Raw genomic sequence first — 21,493 nt, 5'->3', positions numbered from 1 at the left:
CATATAGCTGAGTACTCTGTTGTTTTGTTATGTTTTATTACTGCTTTGCTCTTAAAATATGTACATTTTTCCACAAAGAGAGGAAATTGTTTTTCCATGTGCCCCCATTTTTAAAATATTCTCTAATGCAGTAACTTGTCTTTTGTAGTCTTTCTGGAGGTAATTGTATATAATTATCTCCTCACAAAAGAAGCACGTGTGAAAGCCGGGTGAATTTGAAATCATTTTATTATCTACAGATATGTATATTTCACAGGTGATAAATTATTAAAAGCCAACATGTACACCTGTGTAAAAAATAAAACTCACCACTTGACTCCGCACACAGATAACTGGATGTATACTATGCGCATTTGCCTTTGTACAGTACACTAGATTTTTTTTTTTTTTTTTACTGTTTTACATTCTGGAAGCATACATCTTCCTTCATGTCAAAATCAGAAATAATTTTAAATTGAATACACTCTTGTTTCACATTGTATTTGTATGTCTGTAGAGGAAAAAACATCCGCCGTCCATACCAAAAACACATTTCCACTTGTTTCATGCTACATGTTAAAAAAGAACAATAGAAAGAAAATGTACAAGTGTTTCCCACTGTCCGTTGAACTGAAATGATACTTCAAAACAGAATTCACTTATTAAAGACAGTAAGAGTTGTCATATTCAAAGTCAGTCTCCTGCATAAAATGTTCCCACAAACTATGAAAAACTGGTAACAATTGATCCACGGTGCCTTCTCTTGTCTGGTCGTTTCTTTAATATTGCCGAATCGGATTGGATAGTTTTTTGACGCTTTATTTATGCCGACCTGATGAAAAGAAAACAAAAAAAAGACAGCATATGTTAATTCAAAAATATTGTCTGGGGAGTTAAAATCCTAACAAGAAAAAGTAGGGAGCTTCTGCTTACTGAATCTTTCAAGTGTGGGTCAGGACCAGGAATGGCACTAGGGCAGCTCTTCAAAAAGTATAAGCAACTCTGATATGAAAAGAGAAGGCGCCTGTAAGTGCAGAATGCCAGCAGTTTATTACGTAACGCAGTTTAAAAACACTTACAAGACATAAACATGTGGTAGGCTCATCATTAATGTATTCCCGGTGGGCTGGTCCTGTCATTGTCTTTCCATCTCTCTGTGCCGTCCAGCAGCTTGAGGGTGGGTAGGATTGCCCAGTCAAGATGGTTGCCGCTCTTCTGGGACTGTGGTGGAATGCACACGCTGGAATTGACGTCAAGAAAGGGGGCAGTGACACTTTTTGGAGCATGCTCCAAAATACATCACCGCCCTCTTCCTGACATCACTTCTGTCACGTGCGTTCCACGCACACAACGTGCTTTCCGCAATGGTCCTGGAAGAGCAGTGGCCATCTTGACTGGGCAATCCTATCCATCCTCAAACTGCTGGACGGCACAGAGAGATGGAAAGACAGTGACAGGAGCCCTGCAGGAATACATTAATGATGAGCCTACCACACAATTATGTGTTTTTTAAACTGCATTCCATAATAAACTGCTGGCATTCTGCACTTACAGGCTCCTTCTGTGTCCTCCAACAAAGTCTTAATGACACATTTCTGTCAGTATGGCTCTTAAAATGGCCTGCCTGCCCGTTTTGGTAGTTTTACCAACATGTGCAGCAGATTCAGATAATTCTTAATTACTCAAATAAATTAAAAAATAACTACCTTCAGTTTTGGTAACAAAACTGGAAGCAATTAACACCTCCCAAATGGTTTGTATTTATGTCCATCCAGTCCTGAGATTTACAGCAAAGCCCTACATAGCAGGGAAGGGGGCCTGATCTTTCTCTGTAGCAATTTTGTTTTCACTTAAAGAATCACTTAACCTGTGACTGATCAGTGAAATAAAGAACAACACACTAATGAGCTCATCTCTCTGTCACTCTTCTCTCTCCTCATATCAGCATTCTACTTGCATTGCAGCACACCTAACTGGCTCTTTGTGTTGCTACTCCCTCCCCCTCTCTGAGCTCTGATGCACAGACCATACAGTAGGCAACAAAGGGCTGATACTAAGTCAAATTCGGTTACTTACACTGCTTGCATTCAAAAAGTACAATTAATAATGTATTTATAATTACAGAGCTATTCTTGTGACTTTCTTTTGTCTGGAGTTCAAATTTAACAAATCAGCAGTAAATTATATAATACATTTGAATAGAGTGCGCAGTAAGCAGAAGAGAACAGATTATGGAGTATCTGGTCTGCTATGGACTGGGGGGGGGGGGCATGCATTTTTTCTTTATTTTTTAAAATATACGGGTGCCAGAAATTGCTGCAAGTCAATTAAAATGTGATTTGACTTGTTTTATTTTTCTTTAGAAATGTAATTTTTGCTGCAGCATGTTCTATGCTACATGCTACAGATGCACCACTATACAGGCAGTCTAAGGCGTTTACAGTCTAAGGGACCCCCCCCCCCCACAGGCACTATATTTGAATGGATTTTTCATTTTTATTGTTGCACTTTAAGCATGTTTAAAATCCCTGATTCTTTGAAAACAATTGTTTCAAAAAAATGTTTGCATTGATACCCGTTCCCCAGGGCAGTACCCAGACATAAAAGCCTTCAAAATGGGCACTTTTGATTTTTCCTGTTTGGCTCCCTTAGACCTCAATGGGGTTTGCCATTTGAGTTAGAACTTTTCCCCTGTTTGGGAGTTCTGCTGCGAACTGAACAGGGGGATGTTCAGCCCATCTCTACTGTTACAGAGAGAGCCCGGGATCATCAGCCAGACACTTGTAAAGGTACACAGTCTGTATTAGACTCTCAAAACAGGCAAACACAAACAGCGTTTTATGCAGGCCATACACGGTCGAATTTCGAACGAATTTTCTTTTCAAAATCAGAAAATTCGTTTTTTTTGTGATCCGATGATGCCACCATTGATTTTCGAAATTCGGCCGACCAAGCCTTCAATTTCACCTCATGTTGCTACAGAAAAGAATTTTCTTGGCTGGGAATCTTCTTTTCTCTCCGTAAATTTTCTTTTATCTCCGTACATTTTCTTTTATCTCCGTACATTTTCTTTTCTTATTACGTTTCTCGCACGATTCTCCCATCATTGATTAGAAAATCGTTTGTTTTTCTAAAAATTTCCAACATGTCCGATTCCTCAAATTTTATTTCCGCACGAAAATCGGCTGTTGCTGCAGCCCACTAATGGTGCGAAATTCATACGAAAATTCTTAGATACGATTTTCGAAAGAAAATTCTTTCGAAATTCGAACCGTGTATGGCCGGCATTAGTCCTGGTATAATAAAGACAATTTAATCTCTCACCACGAGTATACCAGTCCAACACTTGGATTTTGTGTTTTTCCATCTGCTTCGGGGGGGGGGGGGGGGGGGCTACCACTAAGGCCTCAGGAGCTCAGCAAAATGTGTCAGTCTCCAGATAGTCCACACTTCCTCATATCTGTGAATCACTCACAGACAGGTGCTTAAGCCTCCCCTGAAACACTGATCTCCTGAAATGGATACCCATCATTGTCACTCATCATTCCCTTGAAAGGAGACACAACACAAATAATGGGGATACATCTTTCCAGCACACAACTGCCTGGCATCTTCCGCAAGAGTTAGTGCCCGTTCACACTACCGTGACTTGTCAGGCGACTTAGTCGCCTGACGAGTCACGCTCCGTTCTGTACTATGGAACCGTTCTAATAGGAGCGACTCATGTCGCTCCGACTTAGAAAAAGGTTCCTGTACTATTTTTGGCGCGACTTCAGGCGACTTGCATTGACTTCTATACAGTAGTCATTTTGCAAGTCGCTGCTGAAGTCGTGTGCAGGTCGCGTCTGTGAGTCGCGCTGCAAGTCGTGTCGCCCCTGTGTGAACGGGCACTTACAGTATATCATTGCCTGATGGATGTCGCACCACTTCCTTAAACGAAATCTCTCTAAAACTGAGCTATTAATATTCCCCCAGCCCGTGTCCTCCTCCATGACTTTTCCATCAAAATCAACAGTGCAACCATCAGTCCCTCCCCTCACGCCAGGGTACTAGGTGTAATCCTAGACTCTGACTTGTCATTTGAGCCTTAAGTCCAATCATTGTCAAAGGTTTGTAGAATTCACCTCTCTATAATATACCCCTTTTTAACAAATGAAACCACAAAGCTCCTCATTCACTCCCTTGTTATCTCTCGCCTCGACTATTTCAACTCCCTTCTCATTGGCCTGCCTCTCCATAGGCTATCCCCTCTTCAGTCTATCATCAATGCAGCTGCCAGACTTATCTACCTTACCAACCACTCAGTGTCTGCCAACCCTCTCCTCCAATCCCTACACTGGCTCCCAATCGCCCAGTGAATTAAATTCAAAATACCAACCACAACATACAAAGCCATTCACAACTCTGCCCCAAGCTACATCACCAATCTTGTCTCCAAATATCCCCCAAGCTGTCCTCTCCGCTCTTCTCAAGACCTCCTACTCTCAAGCTCTCTTGTCTCCTGATCCCATGCTCGTCTCCAGGATTTCTCCAGAGCCTCTCCCATCCTCTGGAATTTGCTTCCTCAACCTGTCCAGCTATCCCCTACTCTGCTACCTTCAGGCGATCCCTGAAAACTCATCTCTTCAGGGAAGCCTATCATGTCTCCAACTAATCTTTTACCACTTCCATCAGCTCATTCCCCACAGTTAGAACCCTTTTGTACCATCTGCCCCCCCCCCCCCCATTAATCCTCTTGTATTTTATTGTATTATAACTATGTTGTCTCTCTTTTAAACTGTGAAGCGCTGTCTAAACTGTTGCCGCTAGAAAAATCCTGTATTATAATAATAATAATAATCATTGCCGAGTTTAAAAAAACAAACAACAAAAAACCTGGATGCCCGAAGTGAATTGCAAAATTTGCTTCCAATAGGAGATGCAATGTAAGAGCATGGGCAGGATTATAATTTCACTGCAGCTTTCCAAGTCTCTTTACACCCTCTTGTGAGTTTAGTCAGGACAGGCACACAATCAATGCTGTTAATAGGAGAATGTTCATATGTGGCAAATACCTTGATGAATTCTTCTGTCTGATCTTATCCTGTTTACTAAAGACATTTACTGTGAGTTTATTTGCTTTAAAAAAAGCCAATAAAAGGACCAATCAACTGCAGGAGTCGGAAGGGGTATACAGACCAGTACCACATGGGCTCCAAATGGTGGGAGATCCACTAATGTTCTACAGCAATAGACACTAGACTGGTGAAAACAGGAATTCAACATTAGCACACTTCTAACAAGAGTATATTTGGAATTCTACTTAGTATGTGCCTTCAAGTGCAAGTGCAGAACACAGAAGATAATGCAGCATACGCTTCCTATTAATTAGGTTCTGTGAAAAGACAAGCACTTAATGAGTTCTGCTCTATCTAGAACTATAGCTGAGACATACCCCTACTCACGTCTGCTCAGATTTATGCACTTGTTTTAGGACATTATGCTGTGAAGGACTTTTACTGATTTATTGATTCACTTGAGGAATTTGTTTTGCCGGTGGTACCAGATACATCTTCTAGCATGAAAACTGTAGGGTAGCTATAATAACATCTTTCAATTTTCAGCCTTTCATCTAGAAAATGACTGTGAGCTACAATCTAAAGAAACAAGGGACCAAAAAAGAATATTTCACAGGGCTCTGTATACCTTCATCCAAAATATATAATGAGATATTGAAAGTCTGCCATGTAATGCTATAGCTAAGCAAACATACTGAAATCTACTAAGAAATTATTATGATTTGTGTTATTGTTACCTTTGTTATCCCAAGCAGAATTTTTTTTTTCAATGCCTGATTTTGATGGGACAGTAGTATAGAAATGTGCCATTATGCAATAGAACTCTGGAGGTAAATAATTCTACAGAAAAAAAAAATCCTAATAAAAAACAAAAAAAAAACAAAAAAAAAAACAGAAAAAAAGGAAGGAGAAGGGGGAGAAATTAAAATACACACATAAAAAAAATAAGAAAAAAAATAGGGGAACCACTGTGACTCCAAGACAATAGTTTTAGATTTATGATTTATGTGATCATATTCGAAGAGGAACTAATGAGTAGCTAATCATTCTTGGGAACTGTTTTTCAATTTTATGCTCAACGTAACCTGGTATGTTGAGTGCTTCTTTAGACCACAGTATTTTGATATAACTTCATTAATTTTTTGAGTTTATATTTCTACTTATTGGTTCCACCCAGTAGATGTGCCCAATGTTGATGGCTTTTAGCTGTGGGTTAGGGTTTTGGGGTACAGTCATGTGAATAAGGAAATGTTTGTACATTTACTGGTTTGTATTTATGAGTTTTTCTGTAGGACACCTGAAGGACTTCATATATTTGTTGCTTCCATTGTTATACAATATGACACTATACCATGGATTCAGTAGAAAACTTGGTTAAGGTTATAGTAGGCATATTATGCCACGCACACACGACCGGACTTTTTGATGGATTTGGTCCGGGGGACTGAATCTGATAGACAATTAAATCATGTATGGGCTCCAGCGGACTTTTTCTTCCCGGTGGACCTAGAAATAAAACTTGCTTCAAATCTGTCTGCCGGACTTGACTTTCTAGAGGACAATCCGTTCGTCTGTGTGCTAGTCTGACAGACTAAAACCGACGCTATGGTAGCTACTGGCTACTGGCTATGAACTTCCTTATTCTACATCATCATGTTCGAATCCGCCGGACTTTTAGAGTGATCGTGTGTGACCAAGTCCATTCGTTTGAAAGTCCGGCGGACCTCAGCTGCATAGTCCGTCGAATTGTCCTCTGGACCAAGTCCATGCAAAAGTCCAGTCGTGTGTACGCGGCATTAGTGTGTTTGCAAAAAGTACTGCTTGGATGGAGAACAAGGGGGTAGAAAAGCCCCAAAAGCTTGTTCTGAAAACGTAACTGTTAGTGCAAATAAAAAATAACACTGACAGTACTCAACTGTGCATTGGAAATTTGCAAACCCAAAACGGGTTTTTGTGGATTATTGGGTTGATTTACGAAAAGCAAATAGGTTATTCACTTTGCAAGTGGAGTTGCATTTTGCAAGAGAATTTTCCCCCAGAGCTTGGTGAATGTAATAAAGTTTCACTTTGCAAAAATGTAAAAGTGAACAGCCTATTTGCCTTTAGTAAATCAATCGTAATATCCAGCTAAGACAGTACATTTTTACTGAATCCCAAAAAATTGTAACAATGCTTCAAGGATGGCCAGACACATTCACTTAGAGTTAACTGGCAGAGCATAACAAATAGCCCACACTTCAAGGATGATCAGATACATTCACGTAGCGTTAACTGGCAGATAATAGCAAAACAGTCCATTTCTAGAAAAATAAGTATTGCTGTTACAAATGAAACCTATCAAATGAGCTAATGTATTAGCAATGTTTGCACGGAGGCTGAATCTCCCAGTATGCCAAGTCCTAGCTATTAATACTATAAATTATTATTAGATGCAATCACATGGGGCCTATGACCTCTAAGGTAAAGATGTGGTTTGCACAACTTTACTGGAAGAAGCCCCATAAATAACAAAAAAAGCAAGATGCCCCAGTTTGGATTGTTTATTGCAAATGTAAACCTAATCACTAAAATCTCAGCTAGGATTTAACATGTTAAAGAGTAATTTTCAATCTTTATTAAATAATTCCTGATGATTCTGGTATAAAGTTTCTTATTCAGACACCTCTTATTAGGGGGTGAGAGCCATCTTCAAATTGTGCTTCTGTTTTGTCACCCTGTCAGATATGCCCCTGGTGGAGACAACAAAGACTGTGTTGACCCACATTACACAGACATGGGCCACCATTGTCGCTATGAAGATGCTTGATCAGAGCAATGGTGTGGCTTTGTTTTGCATTAGAGTTTGCCTTCATTGGTATCCAAGGACACACCTCAAGAGATCTTCAGTGAAATATAGTAAAATAAACAGTATTTATCTCCAGGCAAACAGTTTTTGTTGATCATGCAATGTAAAATACATTTTAGTATGCTTTTTCTAGCATTAATAATATTAAACTTTCAAATGTACAAAATATGCATGAGCAATAAAATAATCACCGCTACTCATAATGAAATTACTCTAAAAATTAAAAGTACAGTAACTGAATGATAGGATGGTCGAGATGTACCAGTGCAGTGGGTTTTAGATATGACTAGAATTGAACTATACATCTAGGTGTGGTGGAAGAATACAGAATATCTTGCATAGCTGCCATGAGGAATTCCATATGACATATGGTGTTTATTCTTGTTTCTACTGCCTGCAAAGAACATTTGGCAGTTGTCCAATCTAAAGTAATGGGCACTCTTGTTGCTATACAAATTCTATGTGATTTCTGTACAGATTTAACTTTGTCAGCTGTAATACTGCTAAGCAATTGGTGGCTTTTATGATCATATCAGTGACAGTAGGATATATAGATGAATTATTGGTTCTAAAATCATATAAATCTGTGTCAAGCAAGTATTTCAGTTTCAGTAGCAGCAAACAATGTGATGCATTGTAGTTTCTATAAATTTTGTGAATCTTCTGTGCATTTGAAAAAAAAAAACTGCTACATTTGTCAATTATCTTTTTAGTAATTTAGTCATTTTAGACCTCATTTGCCAGTTATTGGCAATGATGACTCAAACACATATTAAGCAGACATCTGTATGAGGTCATTATTTGATCATTTCTACTTCTCCACACATAATCTGCAAGATACAGTAGGTAGGGGTGCTCAATAGTTGGGTTGTAGATATTTAGTCATTACTGTGTATGACTAGACCTACATTTCTTGAATTTGAGCCCAATCTATGTTTATGGCCAGCTGCCAGGGTACAACCTGCTGTTTTCTTTGTACATTTTTATTTGAAATGTATAAGTCACAGTGCATATAATTTTCCAAAGAAATAGTAATCAAACAGGTTACAGGGGGTTTTAGGAGGTTTATTTGAGTAGCAAAGCAATGGCTTTTAATTGTAGAAATTATAGTCTTCAGTCATGAGGAAGGACTCTAGTCCTTCACACAGTGGGAGGAGGAAGAGTTCTGTGTGTACAGCTGAGAGTAAGAAACAACATCTTGTGCTCTGTAAAAACTGGAGCTATAACCATGTGATCAGTGTACAGTGTGCCCAGTCCTGAAGTAGGATGGTACTGTAGCAGCCATAACCCATTGCAGGGTGGCCTTGACTTAATGGGCTTACCGGTTACCTTCTCCTGGCCTGCTCCTCCGTGTCTAGGGATTCCCAGAGTTGATACCCAACGACTTGTACACTGACACAAATGAAGTCCTTTCAAAAAGGTTTATTTTGCAGTAGAACTTTTACAAACACAGTCTCTTAGGGAACAGAGGGCACAGGTGAAGAACTCAGGCACCTTGAACTGCATGTTTAGCAAAGTCTCTATTTCCACCCAGAGAGTAGCCACTCGCAGCTGGGTACTTCAAGGCTGAACAGATCTCTAGCCAGAGATCATGTCAGTCAGCACGTTGACTCGAAACTTGAACAATCAACTGAGAGTATACAGGAACCTTTTTCCAACCGTACCTGGAACATTTCCTGCTTCCTTTATGGTACTGGAAAATTGTGAATTCGTCAATGTCCTTCCCAAATCAGTAACCACGCTCTTCTCAGGATGCCACTTGCCGGCCCTCCTCCGAAGAGTCCTCCCTCGGCCGCAAGCTTTGGTGTCCCTCCAAGCCAAGAGCACACCCGGACACTTTGAATCCTCCCTCAGTTACTGCGCCTCGGACCAGCAGGTTCCGAGACTCGGGAACAGACGAATCCCTGCCCCAGACCAGGCAGGTCTATCAGGGGCCACTAACAGGAACATGTTGCGGTATGTCGAACACCCGTGACCGGGAACCCCCATGGGGCTACCCGGTCCTGGAACCAGAACAGACCACATGGGTCTCACGAACAACTCCGGAACCCCGAACACGGGACCCACACCTGTTTAAGTACCCCCTCCCAGACTCCTCAGCGGGCCCCGACACTCCCGCTGATTGGCTCCGAGAGGGCTGATACCAAAACATCCAACCAGACTTGGTTCTGGCCTGTCATCTGCACCTCACCTTTCACATGACCAGGCAGAACTTTTAAACATAGCCTGGCCAGACTGTTGTTAGGCCTACCTACAATAATTAACCCTCAGAACCTTTATTGTACTGAGGCCAAAAACAATTTTTTTAATGCGTATTACATTTGATCCCAAATGTCATCCGCAACAGTACTATTGGCCATGTCCCCCTGGGGTATGAGGGGGTCATTCCCTCATTGGCTTTCAATGCAACTTATACGCCAATGACACCCAAATCTATCTGTCTACTCCTCACCTCACTCCTTCAGTCTCCTCTCGCATTACTAACTTACTAACTGACATATCAGCATGGATGTCGCACCACTTCCTTAAACGAAATCTCTCTAAAACTAAGCTATTAATATTCCCCCTTGCATGTGCCCCCCCCCCCCCCATGACTTTTCCATAAAAATCAACAATGCAACTATCAGTGCCTCCCCTCACACCAGGGTACTCGGTGTAATCCTAGACTCTGACTTGTCATTTCAGCCCCAAGTCCAATCGTTGTCAAAAGTTTGTAGAATTCACTCCAGTAAAATCTCTAAAATTCGCCCCTTTTTAACAAATGAAACCACCAAGCTCCTCATTCACTCCCTTGTTATCTCTCGCCTTGACTATTACAACACCCTTCTCGTTGGCCTGCCTCTCCATAGGCTATCCCCTCTTCAGTCTATCATGAATGCTGCTGCCAGACTTATCCACCTTACCAACTGCTCAGTGTCAGTCCCAATCGCCTAGCAAATTTAATTTAAAATACTAACCACAACATACAAAGCCATTCACAACACTGGCTCAAGCTACATCACCAAACTTGTCTCTAAATATCACCCAAATCACCCTCTCCGCTCTTCTCAAGACCTCTCAAGCTCTCTCTTCTCCTCCTCCCATGCTCGCCTCCAGGATTTCTCCAGAGCCTCTCCCATCCTCTGGAACTTGCTACCTCCACTGGTCCGGCTATTCCCTACTCTTGCTACCTTCAGGCAATCCCTGAAAACTCATCTCTTCAGGAAAGCCTATCACATCTTCAACTAATCTCCTGCCACTTCCATCAGCTCATTTCCCACAGCCTTTTGTACTACCTGCCCCACCCTATTAGATTGTAAGCTCTTCTGAGCAGCACCCTCTTAATCCTCTTGTATTATAACTGTATTGTAACTGTGTTGTCTCCTTTTATATTGTAAAGCGATGCGTAAACTGTTGGCGCTATATAAATCCTGTATAATAATAATAATAATTCATGCGTGGAGTTGCTTCTCTGCCCAGGGAGTGGGCTTACTCAACATTTTGCCTAAGAACACAGCCATTAATAAAGAACAAAAACATCCCCCGAGAAAAACTTCTCCCAACCATCCAAGAACAGTTTGGTGGCAAACAATGCCTTTTCCAGCATGATGGAGCATCTTGCCATAAGGCACAAAATTGATTATAACTAAGTGGCTTGGGGAATAAAACATCCAAATTTTGGGTCCGTGGCCAATTCCACAGAGAACTTGGGGCCAATCCTTGAAGGCGGGTGAACAAAAAACCCCCCACAAATTCTGACAAACTCCAAGCATTGATTATGCATGAATGAGCTGCCATCAGTCAGTATGTGGCCCAGAAGTTGATTGACAGCATACCAGGGCGAATTGCAGAGATCTTGAAAAGAATAGTCAACACTGCAAATATTGACTCTTTGCATAAACTTAATGTAATTTCAATAAAAGCCTTTGACACTTATGACATGCTTGTAATTATACTTCAGTATTCCATAGTAACATGTGGCAAAAAGATCTAAAAACACTGAAGCAGCAGACTTTGTGAAAATTAATATTTCTGTCATTCTCAAAATTTTTGGCCACAGCTGTACTTTTGAGAGGACTGATCCAAAATCAGGCAGATACTACTCAAAATTGGCTAATATATTCTTACATTCCTTAAATGCCACATGCCTGGAGCACTACTTAATTATCATATGTGTTAAATTATTTCCTTCAGTGAATTAAGTTTAATGCCTTTTCATGCCATATTTACCAATGGTTTTCAGCATTTTGTGGTAAATACCGCAAAATGGCAGTTAATTGACAGTTTGAGGTTCACATGCGATATTTAGGGGAAATGTGTCCGCACACCTTAAAAATGCATTCAATATGCTTTAACCACTTCAATACAGGGCACTTAAACACCTTCCTGCCCAGACCAATTTTGAGCTTTCAGCGCTGTCGCACTTTGAATGACAATTGCGCGGCCATGCTACACTGTACCCAAATGAAATTTTTATCATTTTTTTCCCACAAATAGAGCTTTCTTTTGGTGGTATTTGATCACCTCTACGGTTTTTATTTTTTGCGCTACAAATAAAAAAATACCGAAAATTTTGAAAAAAAAAATGTTTTTTTTTGTTTCAGTTTCAAAACTTTGTAAATAAGTACGTTTTCTCCTTCACTGATGGGCACTGATGGGGCTACACTGATGGGCACTGATAAGGTGGCACTGATGGGCACCAATGTGGCACCAATGAAGTGGCACTGATAGGCGGCACTGATAGGCGACACGGATGGGCGACACGGATGGGCGACACGGACGGACACTGATAGGTGGCACAGATGGGCGGCACGGATGGGCATGGATAGGCGGCACAGGTGGGCATGGATAGGCGGCACAGGTGGGCATGGATAGGCGGCACAGGTGGGCATAGATAGGCGGCACAGGTGGGCATGGATAGGCGGCACAGGTGGGCACTCATAGGCGGCACAGGTGGGCACTCAGGCGGCACAGGTGGGCACTCAGGCGGCACAGGTGGGCACTCAGGCGGCACAGGTGGGCACTCATAGGCGGCACAGGTGGGCACTCATAGGCGGCATCGGTGTTATAGTAATGGATGCCAATCAGTGCCAAACAATAATGCATGCCAATCAGTGATGCCCATTGTGGCCACTGATTGGCATCCATTATGGGCACTGATTGGCACCCATTGTGCTGACTGGCACCCTGGTGGTCTAGGGAGGATTATGGATTTTTATTACCTTTTCCCTGGTGGTCTGGTGGCGTCCCTGGTGGTCCAGTGTGGTCAATCCTCGGGGGGGCTGTGCTGATAATCGATCAGCACAGACCCCTCCTGTCAGAGGAGCAGCCGATCGGCTCTCCTCTACTCGCGTCTGACAGACGCGAGTGAGGGAAAGCCGATCACCGGCTCTTCCCATTTACACTGTGATCAGCCGTGATTGGACACGGCTGATCACATGGTAAAGAGTCTCCGTCGGAGACTCTTTACCGAGATCGTAGTTGCTGGGTGTCAGACACCCCGCAACAACGATCGCCGCGATGCGCGCCCCCGGGGGCGCGCAGCGGCTCATAATCCTAATCACGTCATATGACGTCCGGTTAGGATTATGAAACCACTTTGCCGCCGTCAATTTGTAATAGGGCGGGCGGCAAGTGGTTAATGAATGGAGCCCAATATCATACAATATTGAAAACCCCTCAAAAGGAGGAAGATCAACTTTAATATGTCTTAGTGAGAAAAAATAAAGTTTCGTAACCACTTCCAGACCACCGCACATATATTGTGGCAGGGAGGCCCGGCTGCGTATGTCGATCCATGCATTAGATACTGGAGGCACTCGCACACACCCCACGGGAGCTTGCTCACGGGTTCCGGCAGACTCAATGTCCACTGGCCACCCGCGATCGCGGTGAAGAGAGGCAAAATTGGGATCTGCCTAGTTAGAGAGACAAATATATTTTTATTGTACATGAATATACAAGAATAATTGATGTATAGCCTCATAGCCATCAATACAATTGGTATAGTACAAATGATATATCCAAAGTTAGAGAGAATACAATCAGAAGTAGCGTATCAATAAAGGCATGTACCTCAGGTCATTAAAAACATATAACCCAGGGTAATGAGGGCCAAAACCTGAGGTTGGTAAGTTTGACTATTCCAGTGTAGAGGTAGGCAAAGGAGAAAGAAGAAAGAAAAGAAAAAAAGGGGGAACAGAAAGGAAAGAGTCCCCACGGAGTCGGGGGAAGAAAGCGGAGCAAGCCTGATAGGTAAAACCTGAAAGGAGTGGTCAGAGTGTGGAGTCACATTAATCAGCGGGTAGAAGCATTTTTTTCAGGGAGTCTGAAGTGGAAAAGTCTATCCAGGTAAGCCAAAGAACCTTGAACTTATCAAATGTGTTGTTACATAGAGCCAACATGGGATCTGCCTAATTAAACAAGGCGGATCCCCATTCTGACAGGTGGAGGAGAGATTGATCAGCTGTTCCTAGTGATCAGGAACAGCGATCTCTCTCTACTCCCAGTGAGCCCATCCCCCGACAGTTAGAAAGCACCTCCGTAGGGAACACTTAACTCTTTTATCACCACTAGTGTTAACACCTTCCCTGGCAGTGCCATTTATACAGTGATCAGAGTATTTTTATAGCACTGATCACTGCATTGGTATCACTGGTCACCAAAAAGTGTAATTTATGGTCAGATTTGTGCTCTGCAATGTCACAGTCCCACTAAAAATTGCAGATCTCTGCCATTATTAGTTCAAACAATAAAAAACTGTCAGCTAAAGTGACCCAAAAAATCACCCGGCCATTAAGGGGGTAGTGGTTAATGAGTCAAGCAAATGGAAAAACTGCTCCTCCAAAAAAATGTCCTGGGTGTACTGTATGTTGTGCATCCATGTAACAAAACACAAAGGGGTGGGGGAGTGTGTGCATATAAGAGTACACTATTGCATGTTGGCAATCATGAACTTTTCCCTATGAGGCTTAGAGACAGATGGGTGCTTTACTATCAGCATTAACTTCCACTTATGAGACTTTAACCACTTCAGCCCCAGAAGTATTTACCCCCTCCCTGACCAAGCCCTTTTTTGCGATATGGCACTGCATTGTTTTAACTGATAATTGCGCCGTCATGCGATGTTGTACCCAAACAAAATTTAAGTTTTTTTCCCCCACAATAGAGCTTTCTTTTGGTAGTATTTGATCACCTCTACGTTTTCTATTTTTTGAGCTATAAACAAAAAATGAGCGACAATTTTGAAAAAAAAAAGCAATATTTTGTACTTTTTGCTTTAATAAATATCCCAAAAAAATACATAAAAAAACTAATTTGCAATAAGCATGTGTTGATTGGTTCGCACAAACATTATCGCATCTACAAAATAGGGGATAGATTTATGGAATTTTTATTATTAATTTTTTTATTAGTAATGGCGGCGAGCTGTAATTTTTATTGTGACTGCGACATTGCGGTGGACAGATTGGACACTTTTGACACTATTTTGGGACCATTGGCATTTATACAGCGATCAGTGTTATAAAAATGCACTGATTACTGTGTAAATGTCACGGGCAGGGAAGGGGTTAAACACTAGGGGGAAATCACTATAGAAATTGGAAAAGGCACTACTGGAGCTCTGATTAATCTGTGGTCCTGTCAATGGGAGATAAAGTATGTAGAGTCAGGTACTGTACGTGGCTCTGGAACCTATGATACCCAACTGGAAAGCTGTAATGAGAGGCACCACAAACTTTCATCTGGAAAACTGTAGGGACAAATCTTTCTCCGCCATAATAAGTAAATGCTAATGAAAAGAAGACCCTTCCTTCTTCTGTATAGTCAACCCCCAAAGCCCATGATATATATCAATACTTACTGTACTGTTATCGCTACAGGCATTGTCCAGGTAAGGCATGAGTAAAGTTGATGTGATGTCTATATATGATTAATAGTCATCCTGAGCAAACATGTTGGATGTCCAGAATGTTAAGCCCCATATACAATATCAGTTTTTCTGCTGATTTTTTCGTTCAGATTTTCCAAAACCATATAATATGAGGTCAAACTTTAGGTGTTTCAATTTGTATGCAATCAGGCAGGAAAAACTCATCAGAAAATCTGATAGTGTGGATGGGGCTTTAGAATACATTTCTCAGGAGCACAGTGTGAATGTATATTACAGGATTTGCCATTTTTTTGGCCAGTGGTGTTTCCAATGACACTGAAAATCTACAACGTAAGGATGTCAGCAATTACTGTTTCATTGTGTTTGTTACTGTTGCAGGCTATGGCTGAAGTATAACTGAGCTAAATATTCACCCTGTTTATGAATTTGATACTGAAAAAATATAGGTTAAGGGTGTTGTATCTCTGCTTTTAAACTTCCAGCCAATAGTCATGCGATAATTTACATCTTATGTTGCAGAGAAGCTCAAAATCTGTTACCTTCATACCTTCAGGATGCTCCTATATATGAATACCAATCTTTACTAGAATGTTGGATTTTTCCCCCTACCCGTTGCCTTCCAAGGTTCTGTACTTGTGGACAAATGCAATGGGCAGGCTCAATAGCCAACAGAGGGGTGTTAGAAAACAAGATCAAGCACCAACATACTAGTCGTGGTGTCCGAGCTTCAGGAACTGTCAGAGGGAACTGGAATAACATGTCCAACTCCTGTTTCAGTAAACAGAAATATTTTAAAATTGAAAATAGCTGTGTGGACATGACATAGTCCTCCCTGTTCAGAAGATAATAAAAATATTCTATTCAAAATGTCTGCAAGCTGGCACAACATTATCGTAATTTATTTCCACAATCAGTACATTGTATACAAGAGTGACACTGTTTCCTGGTTATTTCTGCACTGTTCAAAAGTGTAATTGGACTAAACTGCTAATAATTTGTACTAAGTTCCTCGCCTCGAAGGAAACCTGCACTAAGTGAAATATGCTGGATTTCTGACTGTATCTGGTTCAGTGAATTGAGCCACTAGCCTGGAATACGTATGCAAAATCTGAGTGACTAGGGTTTGATTTACTAAAGTAAAAAACCTATTTACTCTGCAAGGGAATTTTACCTTAGCTCAGTGAATGTGGTAAAAATGTACTTTACAAAGAATACCTAATCACGTGCAAAGAAAAATAAAATAAAACAATATTTTTGCTTGCACATGATTGGATGAAGAAAGTTAGCAAAGCTGCACCTCATTCCATAAGTTAAGGGAAAATTTCATAGCAAAGTCAACAGTATAGTGAACAAAATAAAGTGAACGGTATATTTGCTTTTAGTAAAGCAACCATTTAATATTGATATGTATTCTAAGCTGAAGCTGTTAAGTCAGTATGACAGCCAAGGAACTAGCTTCCTCAATATATTCACACTAAAGGTTTCCTTTAAAAACAACCCTTGGGAAATCATGTTTTCAATCTCTTAGGTGGTTTAATGTGTTTCCACCCTGGTGGTAGCTACTTCTGGAAAGCTAACTATGGGAAATGCTTTGGTTTCAGTAGATATTGGATTAGTCAGATGACCATGGATGGCCTCTTGAGAAAATGCTGCTGTAATAAACAGCCAGGAGCTCAAATTGAGATACTCTGATGCTCATTTCTACATTGCTTTTGAATAAATTATAGCAACTTCTAAAGAGAGGTGAGCGCGTGAACGTAGCTATTGGCAGTTATGAATTGGTGCTGAAAGCTGAGGCAAGACAAAGGTGAAACGGTTGGCTAAGAAACAATTTTCTTCTTAAAATGATCAAGGACCTTATTGTATGCCAGCTTCTTTACTATGGAAATCGACTGAATTGTGCGTAACATTCATATTATAGCAGAGTTCCAATGAGTCATGTAACTAATGTGGCAGAAGTGGCGGAATCCATCAAACATGACACATCACCAATTACGCTAATATTTGAGGGTGAAATCCCTTCAGTCTGGAAAAGCAGATTGACAGCTACTTTTTGCAATATCATTTAGTTTCATCTTGTGTGAATTCACTTTTTTTTTAAATAAAGATGTCATTATTGGCAATACAATATAACAATACTAAACAGTTGGAGTTGTTGCTTGTGGTTTAATATAATGAGTTGTCTCAGTTTGTAAATGACTATATATTAGCGGAATCATGGCAAACCCCACGTTTTGGGCATTCTAAAATACTAATGTTTTTTTTTTCTTTTGGAATATGCATCTGCTGTGCAAAAGTAGAGGTAAATAAAGGATAAAATAGCTAAAAAGCTTACATTTTGAAAAAAATAAATGGATCCCTCTTTAAAGCAAAATGAAGAAACAACAACTCATTAAATTGCGTCTAATAAATAGAACTTTGTTGCAGGTCAAATTTATAATTGGGGCAATCATAATAAATAATTGACACAAAAGACCAGAATTATAACCACTCAAAAAACGACAATATTCTGAATCATGGAAAGGATACCTGAAATCAAAGGGAAACAATTGAAAGAAATTGAATAAATGTTATTCCAATGAATTTTGCAATAATCATAGAATGAGAACAAATTAGACCTATTCTATGTGGAACATCAGACATTTGTGGAATCACCTGCAAATTGTAGTATGCTATTACAAAAAGGGCTACATTTTTAATTGACATATTTGATTTTACGAAATTTGAATTTATAGATACCATTATATATTGACTTATCCAAAACAGTTTGTAAAATCAACATCCATATTTTTTTTTGAAAATATTTTTTTCCACATAAATAGATATGAAACATCCAATATTAAAGTACCTTAACCACTTGCCGCCCGCCCTATTACAAATTGACGGCGGCGAAGTGGTTTCATTATCCTAACCGGACGTCATATGACGTGATTAGGATTATGAGCCGCTGCGCGCCCCCGGGGGCGCGCATCGCGGCGATCGTTGTTGCGGGGTGTCAGTCTGACACCCGGCAACTACGATCTCGGTAAAGAGTCTCCGACGGAGACTCTTTACCATGTGATCAGCCGTGTCCAATCACGGCTGATCACAGTGTAAATGGGAAGAGCCGGTGATCGGCTTTCCCTCACTCGCGTCTGTCAGACGCGAGTAGAGGAGAGCCGATCGGCTGCTCCTCTGACAGGGGGGGTCTGTGCTGATCAATTATCAGCACAGCCCCCCCGAGGATGCCCACACTGGACCACCAGGGACACCACTAGACCACCAGGGAAAAGGTAATAAAAATCCATAATCCTCCCTAGACCACCAGGGTGCCAGTCAGCACAATGGGTGCCAATCAGTGCCCATAATGGATGCCAATCAGTGGCCACAATGGGCATCACTGATTGGCATGCATTATTGTTTGGCACTGATTGGCATCCATTACTATAACACCGATGCCGCCTATGAGTGCCCACCTGTGCCGCCTATGAGTGCCCACCTGTGCCGCCTGAGTGCCCACCTGTGCCGCCTGAGTGCCCACCTGTGCCGCCTATGAGTGCCCACCTGTGCCGCCTATCCATGCCCACCTGTGCCGCCTATCTATGCCCACCTGTGCCGCCTATCCATGCCCACCTGTGCCGCCTATCCATGCCCACCTGTGCCGCCTATCCATGCCCATCCGTGCCGCCCATCCGTGCCGCCCATCTGTGCCAGCTATCAGTGCCAATTTGTGCCACCTATCAGTGTCCGTCCGTGTCGCCCATCCGTGTCGCCCATCCGTGTCGCCCATCAGTGCCGCCTATCAGTGCCACTTCATTGGTGCCACATTGGTGCCCATCAGTGCCACCTTATCAGTGCCCATCAGTGAAGGAGAAAACGTACTTATTTACAAAGTTTTGAAACTGAAACAAAAAAAATCATTTTTTTTTTCAAAATTTTCGGTATTTTTTTATTTGTAGCGCAAAAAATAAAAACCGTAGAGGTGATCAAATACCACCAAAAGAAAGCTCTATTTGTGGGAAAAAAATAATAAAAATTTCATTTGGGTACAGTGTAGCATGACCGCGCAATTCTCATTCAAATTGCGACAGCGCTGAAAGCTCAAAATTGGTCTGGGCAGGAAGGTGTTTAAGTGCCCTGTATTGAAGTGGTTAAGAAACCTTGGGGATTAGTCATCCTTTTGGTAATGAAGCATTAAAGGCAACATATTATCTTTGTGATCACTCTGGAGAGAATTAAGAGAGTAATCTGAAAGTATAGGACACTCCTAGGCCGTTTTTATAATGGAGATATTCTAGCAGGAATCTCCAAACTACAGCTCTCCAGCTGTTGCCGAACTACACGTCCCATGATGCATTGTAAAACTGACATTCACACATTCACAGACATCTCTACACTGAGACATCTTATCCCCTGCAGTGAGTGATAAGTTGCAGGATGGGAATGGCTGCTAGACAATAATACCACAATAGTACCTACCTGGATATGTGAGGAATTCCCTGTATTCCTCGCATGAATCCCTGACTCTTTAAACTTGGTTATTATATATATGCCCCTGCAAACAGAGGACCTGTAGAGTTAAACTACATTGGATTTGAATTTATTATACAATTAAGTGGTATATATATATACATACATACATTTAGTCTGTGTGACTTTCAGTGGCTTGGTGTGGGCCTATTCCATAATTCTTGGACAGATTACCAACCTGGAAACTATCCCACCTATATGTTTTTAATCGACTCTTTTCATGCACAATATTTCAATTTGAAGTCTTCATCACCCTGAGGAAGATCAAAGCAATATACGATCGAAACAGGTGGGCGGATTTCATCTGATCTCCATAGAGGACAGTGGGGCTTTGACAGGTCCATCTCCACACAATGAGCAAAGACGGACCTGTCATCCGCCGGCTCAGCGGGGATCAGCAGAGAGATCCCTGCTGAGCAAAGAGGAGTCCGTAAATGGACAAGACTGTGTGAAAGGGGCCTTACAGTGAAAGTAAAGGAAAAAAGCCAAACAAAGAGAAACAATGCAGCCAGCACATGTAAGGTTTTGGTAAGCTGCAACATTTTACTTGTTTGATTTTGGGTTGATTGTCACTTTAACTCCTACTTTTTTTTAAAGAGCAGGAAAGGATTTTTATTGTTGTCTATGTCTTCTGTTGGGAAGGGGGGATCATCACTGTTTGTCTGTTTTTTACACACCTAATTGAAAGTGGGAGGAATTCAGCTCAATGTGGACAAAGAACTGGGCCATATTTCCAGTTTTTCATGTAGTGTACTACCATATTCGAAGTGGAGAACTTGATCCCTTTATGGTTGGCTTTTTTTTTTTACAAAGTTTTTCGTTACAATCTATACCATCCTATAGCCCGCAATTATTTTGAATGTTCCTTTTTACCTCCCCTTTTTTTCTATGTTTATTAGGTTCCAGGTTCCCTGCTGAGGGGCTCTATATGGCCATTCACAACACCTTTATTACCGCTTTAATTTTGGGGATTGTTCTTAGGCAATTAAGCATTCACTATTGGATTTAATTAGGCTTTTCCCTGAATGTGATGCCACATGCACATTGAAACACTTTGTTGTATGTGAGTATGTAATAGAATTTTTCTATTTTTCTATTGTTTTAGGGATTTATGGGATTATCAGCCTAATTTTATCCTATTCCCTGCTGCACCATACCTCCTGAAGAAGCAAGGAGAATTTTCAAAATGCGTCAAGACTTACTGCATAGTTCCTGTTTAGACTGTATACA

The 21,493-nt window shown here is 41.2% G+C and overlaps 1 protein-coding gene across 1 annotated transcript in view; it reads right to left on the bottom strand.

The window, feature by feature from the left end:
* Positions 1-210: 210 nt before the first annotated feature.
* The window catches only part of NKAIN3 (sodium/potassium transporting ATPase interacting 3), an 821,388-nt gene continuing 800,105 nt past the window's right edge, over positions 211-21,493 (bottom strand). The window contains exon 6 of the mRNA XM_077492777.1: positions 211-811. Within this exon, the coding sequence (XP_077348903.1) occupies positions 798-811 (14 nt within the window). The 3' untranslated portion in view covers positions 211-797. The remainder of the gene's footprint in view (positions 812-21,493) is intronic.

Source organism: Lithobates pipiens, unplaced genomic scaffold, assembly GCF_037356315.1.
Source record: "Lithobates pipiens isolate NorthernLeopardFrog02 unplaced genomic scaffold, aLitPip1_a1.2 Scaffold_19, whole genome shotgun sequence".
Lineage (NCBI taxonomy): Eukaryota > Metazoa > Chordata > Amphibia > Anura > Ranidae > Lithobates > Lithobates pipiens.
Note: the sequence above shows the minus strand (reverse complement) of the source record. Positions and strands in the feature narration are given on the sequence as shown.